This window comes from Teleopsis dalmanni, chromosome 1 (assembly GCF_002237135.1).
Source record: "Teleopsis dalmanni isolate 2A chromosome 1, ASM223713v2, whole genome shotgun sequence".
In the NCBI taxonomy this organism is placed as follows: Eukaryota; Metazoa; Arthropoda; class Insecta; order Diptera; family Diopsidae; genus Teleopsis; species Teleopsis dalmanni.
This window is the reverse complement of record NC_051846.1, coordinates 49,361,580-49,367,556: the sequence shown is the minus strand read 5'-3', so window position 1 is coordinate 49,367,556 and position 5,977 is coordinate 49,361,580. Positions and strand designations below refer to the sequence as shown.

Genomic DNA, 5,977 nt, shown 5'->3' with positions numbered 1-5,977 from the left:
GATTTAGTTGAAAAGTGAGTATTTAAATAACTTATATTTAACAGTAGAAATAAAAACCTATTGTTTGTAGTAGTGACAAAGTGTCGACAGCTGTTTAAATTAAAATAATTTCATAGCTTAGTGAAAATCAAAATGCTGATATAAGAATTATTATTATGTTGAGGCTAGTTGAGTCAGTGCACTTGAGCACTTTTACTCTCTATTAACTGCGAGATTTCTTCATAACCCCTTTCTACGCCTATACTGGATTATTGTTTAACACTTCATCACACTAAGCAATAACTGATCTCAGATCTGCATACCTCTCCGATGAGCCTGTAACCATTTTAAGATGACGATAACGCGATGTTAGTAAGCCTGTCAGTTTTTGTAAATAGTTTCAGGACTCTATTCTTTATGTAGTTCTGGTCGGATCAATCCCTGAAGATGCTGAAGTCCCTGAGGATGTCATTCATCCAAATGTACAATGGCACCTTTTCAGCTTTCTCAGAGCCTGGCTTTGTGCAATTTCTCGCTGGTGAATAGTAGTGTTTGAAGCCTTGCTGAACGCTATACACCCACATAGAAGTGACGGTCGAATTATTTGGTTATGTAACAGCTTCTTATTCTTAGCATTGAGATTTTCATTTTTGAATACCGGTTGGAGGTGATGGGGACTTTTGGGCACAGCTAATTATTTTAATCTGAACATGTTTAATTCATGTGAATCGTTTGTACATAGTGATGCCTAGATATATTTAATACTATCCTCCCAGTTTATTATATCTCCCACTCTCACTCTCGACAGGTTCTGTGTCCTCTTACGCATAATGAACAGAGCCTAAGTTTTTTCATTATTGATTTTTATTTTCCATTTCTGGTAATGCTCCAGGATGAGGTTTATATGCTCTTGAAGTGAGTTGGTTATGTTGAGAGCACATTTATCCGAGTATAGCATACACGTTTCGTCAGCGTATAACGTCAATGTCAAGGGACCTAACATTTGGATACCGAACGTATAAATGTTGTAGAGAGTGGGGGAAGTGGCCTTTGTTAAAAAAAAACAAAACATTTTTAATCTTAAATTAATTTTAGCATAAAAGTTCGCAATGTTGTTAAATCAACATAGTAGTTTATTTGTATTTTTTATTTGAAATATTTAACTTAAATCGGTTAGTAAATATGTTCCTAATGTAAAAGTTTCAATACGAATATACTTTAAACTTTGATAAAAAAATTTTATTATATGTGTTGATCAAATAATTATTAGTCATATAAGGGTCTATAAAAAAATATAAAATGCTTTAAAAAAACACAATGAATTGTTATCACACTTTTTCCAAAGTTTATATTTCTCGCTGGGCTATTGCGACATTTACGTCATAGAATCAACATGCAAACCAAGGAAATGCAAAACAACTTGCATATGCATATTCAATATTTTAGTTTATGCTTAAAGCAATGATTGCAACTTTTTTAGGTTTGTGTTTGTGGGTGTTTGAATTGTAGCATGGCTAGCATTCCTATATACTCTATTTGGATACCTCGGCCAGATTTTGTGCTTAAGTACAAAATTCGTGACTTTTTGAACTTTACCATCAGTTGAGTGGTTTTTGACATAAAATTTACATAGTACTTGTATGTATGAATGCATAACAAATAATTTACATGCATATATATATATTTGCGTACTATACATATATATAACTCCTTTCTCTTGTCGTTTCCTCTAAAATAGTTATTTCCCCTACCATAATTGCAAGAATTTAAATTTGTTATTACAGAATCCTGAATTACTTCCATTTTGACGGATATTGTTTATTTTCCTCTTTGCTGAGTCGGTAAAAATGTTCTTTAATCTTCTTTAAAAGATGAAATATTTTGTGTTAAAAATTAATTTTATCTTAATCATTTTGAGTATATTATTTATCTAAAATGCATTTAATATAATTATTTCAACATATATCTATTTTAATTATAAACAATTTGTTAATCTATTTTGGCAGTTAATGCAATTGAATGAAGCATTTCGGTGCTACTTACAATCACTTAAAATTTTTTATGCTGAGCAAATGTGGGAGCACAAACATTTGTTCAGTATAATTTTATATTTAAAATAATTGACATGCGATTGACATTTAATTTGCTTTCAATGTTTAGAAAAATCTATTCATAAGCGAATTCCTCACAGCTTAGTTGACGCACTTTCGTTATTAATTTATCTGTAAATATATATTTGTGTTCATTGTAATAAAAATATTTTATTGCAACATTTTGATTGATTTGTTGGATTTGCGTTTGCGAAATTTAAAAAAAAATTTTACCCTATTGGTTTGTAAAAATTGTCATGTGATGACTTTAAAATTATTAATCACATGTGATTTTTAAATAAATTTTAATTAAACTCTTTTAATAATATTTATTATTCGATAATAAATTTGATTAAATCTTGGATTGTCGGCGAAGACCTTCATTTAAAATACATATGATATATTTATTGACACAAAAACTAAAGTGTTAACGAGAAATATTGCTATATTTTGTTTTTTAAAAACTTTCTTTATAACGATAATATCTAATTATTTTATAATCTACATATTATCAAATCACATTTGAATTATAAGAATTTTAAAATATTAAGAATGTATGGATTTAATAACGCGAATCGAATTTGTACTTAAATTTATTTTAAGTAAAATATAATTTTTTATAGTAAATTTTATTTGCAATCCATTAAACCAGGGCTGCCCAAAAGCATGGCCCACGAGACTCATGCGGCCTGCGGTTAATCTATGTGCGGCCCGCGACATGTTTCTAATCTACCACAATCAGGCAAATTTTTATTAATTTTTATTAATTTATTTTTGTGGTATCTCACAAAAATGAATTGAAATGTTTTAAATATTTTATTACACTTCACGTTAATTTACTTAACCGACAAAGACTTAAGTATATATTTCTTCATCCAACTGGATTAAAAAACTCGTATCCAGTGCCGTAAGCCATTACATTAAAACTAAAATATTTTTTGTATGGCAACACCTAATATTAATAATGTTAAATGTTGATATTGATAGAATTGTAAAAGTTTATCTTTTTATATAGAATTAATAAAACTAAATTTAAAATTATTGACGTATTTTAATTTTTCTTCGGTTTCTGCGGTTCACCAACCTATTCAGTGATTTGAATTGGCACGGGCTCTTATCTAGTCTACCCTACCCTACTTTAAACTTAATGGATAATAATTGAATTTCAAAAAATCTTAATAAAGTCAATTATAACAAAAAATCTATTTTTAAAAAGACTAAGAATGAATAGTTATAAATTATAATAAAATTTTTGGCAAATTTTTGACTAACTTAGACCAAACAAGTGAATTACGGTTTTGGGTCAGTTGACTAATCAACACCGACGCTGACCTCTGAATTTGAAAAGGTACAAGTTGAATTTTTGATACTTGCAGTCTTAAAAATTATATACGAATAATTATATATAAGAAATATTTCCAAAAAATCCACTGATGATGGGTGGTATTTGGCAATACTGGAAACAGCTGCATAGTATTGTGAGCCAAAAATCTAATGAATTAAAAATAAATAATTTTGTTAATGATAATTTTTTTATTTTGCCGAAAGTGACGCGTGTTTTGACGAAAAGAAACTATTTAAAAGTCAGAGGGGTTCGAATAGAAATGAAAAGACAGCAACAAAAAACTTTTAGTTAATTTCTGTTTCTAGTATTGCCAAGTACTCATCATCAGTGGTCTTACGAAATATTCGAATTATTTAATATTTTAATAAAATTTTGTTGTTGAGTACTGTTTAAAAACTTTTCTATTAAAAATTAGTTTGTTAGTATTGACAAATATCCAACATAACTAATCTTTAGAAATATTTTTAAGATAATTAAATTATTTGTATATATTGTAATTTTTTAGATTGCTAGTAGCAAGGTTTAACTTGCACCCTGAGTCCCATTTTAGATACCTGACCCAAAGTTGTTGTTAAAATTAGAACAATACAAATCAAGTATGGCGTCGGGTAAGACGTCTAACATGTGACTCTGCACTTTAAATTTGACAGAGCACAAGTTCAATTCTTGCGATCAATATAAGAAATTATATATGAAAAACTAAATCCAAAAAGTACAAAAACCACCGATGAAGACTATTTGCCAATATTCAAAATATTTATCTCGTGACTAGTATTTCTTTACTGTTTACACCTTTTATATATAAATTTTTACTTAAATAGTACAATTAGTAGTACTGCTGTTTATATATTAATTTTTTTTAAATATATTATATGTATTATTGTATAAAATCATTTATTTTTGTACTCGAATGCTGAACAAAGTTTGTGATTTATTTAACTGATTTTTATATCAAATCAATCAATTAAATCTGTTTACAATCTATAAAACATCAATCACATTAACCCAAATAAAAGTTAAACAAAAAATTGAAGCACATTATTTACACAAAAACCTTGACAGCCAAATTTGGTTAAGATATACTTAAGTCAATTATTTAAGAGGTGTTATTCCGTTTCTACATAGCGAATGATTCATACAGCTTCCATAATAAATAAAACTTATTTGCTATTTTTTTTTTGATTTTTCATATATGAAGTATAATTAAATATATTTAATAATTAATAACTTAATAAAAATATAATATTAATTTATATATGTTTACGTTTTAGGAACAAGTTAAACTTGATGCCACCAAGCAGGTAACCAGTCCTGATGACTGTGAGGATCTCAGTCCTATGCCACAAACAGCTGCTCCACCTGTGCGACGACGTGGAGGTATATCCGCTGAACCAGTCACTGAAGAAGATGCTACTAGTTACGTTAAAAAAGTTGTACCCAAAGACTATAAGACAATGGCTGCTCTTTCGAAAGCAATTGCTAAAAATGTGTTATTTTCACATTTAGATGAAAACGAACGTTCAGATATTTTCGATGCAATGTTCCCTGTGACACATTTAATGGGCGAAAATATTATACAACAAGGTGACGAGGGTGACAACTTCTATGTACTTGATCAAGGGGAAGTTGAGGTAAGAAAAATCAATTAAATAAATAATATATGAAAATTTTATTAAACTTATTTAATATTTAAAATTTTAAAGGTATTCGTAAACTCAGAAATGGTAACCACAATTGGAGACGGTGGTAGTTTTGGTGAATTGGCACTAATTTATGGTACACCTCGTGCTGCTACTGTACGAGCAAAAACTGATGTAAAACTTTGGGGTATTGATCGGGATTCATATAGACGAATTTTGATGGGTTCAACTATACGTAAAAGAAAAATGTACGAAGAATTCTTGTCACGAGTTTCAATTTTAGGTAATTTGTCCTTGTTTTTTTTTTTTTTTTTTTTTTTTTTTTTTTTTTTTTTTTTTTTTTTTTTTTTGTTTTTTTTTTTTTTTTTTTTTGATAGATAGAATTATAATATTATAAATTATTTACATGAGAAACATTGACATATAAAATATTATATACAATTAAATTTTTAGAGAGTCTTGATAAGTGGGAACGTTTGACTGTCGCTGATGCACTTGAGACTGTATCGTTTGAGGATGGAGAAACAATTGTTAAGCAAGGTGAACCAGGTGATGATTTCTACATTATAGTAGAGGGTTGTGCTGTTGTGTTGCAACGACGTGCTGAGGTTAGTATATACATATTATAAAAAAATAAAATTTTCTTGTTTATCAATAAAAATATTAATTAATTATTATTGAATTTTAGCAAGGCGACGAACCTGCAGAAGTTGGTCGTTTAGGTCCAAGTGATTATTTTGGTGAAATCGCTTTGCTTTTAGATCGTCCTAGAGCAGCAACAGTAGTGGCAAGAGGTCCACTAAAATGTGTAAAATTGGATAGAGCGAGGTAAGTATATTTATATTTAAAATAAAATGCGTTACAAAATCTATCAATGATAATAAAAAAATATTAAAAATAGATTTTTTAACTTACATTTAAAA

At 28.5% G+C, this 5,977-nt stretch overlaps 1 protein-coding gene across 2 annotated transcripts in view; it reads left to right on the top strand.

Moving 5' to 3' along the window:
* Positions 1–5,886, top strand: part of LOC119664371 (cAMP-dependent protein kinase type I regulatory subunit) — a 26,739-nt gene extending 20,853 nt beyond the window's left edge. For both annotated transcript variants that reach the window (XM_038073879.1, XM_038073883.1), the window contains exons 2-5: positions 4,686–5,045; positions 5,118–5,337; positions 5,508–5,662; positions 5,743–5,886. In XM_038073879.1, the coding sequence (XP_037929807.1) occupies positions 4,686–5,045; positions 5,118–5,337; positions 5,508–5,662; positions 5,743–5,886 (879 nt within the window). The remainder of the gene's footprint in view (positions 1–4,685; positions 5,046–5,117; positions 5,338–5,507; positions 5,663–5,742) is intronic.
* Positions 5,887–5,977: the final 91 nt, after the last annotated feature.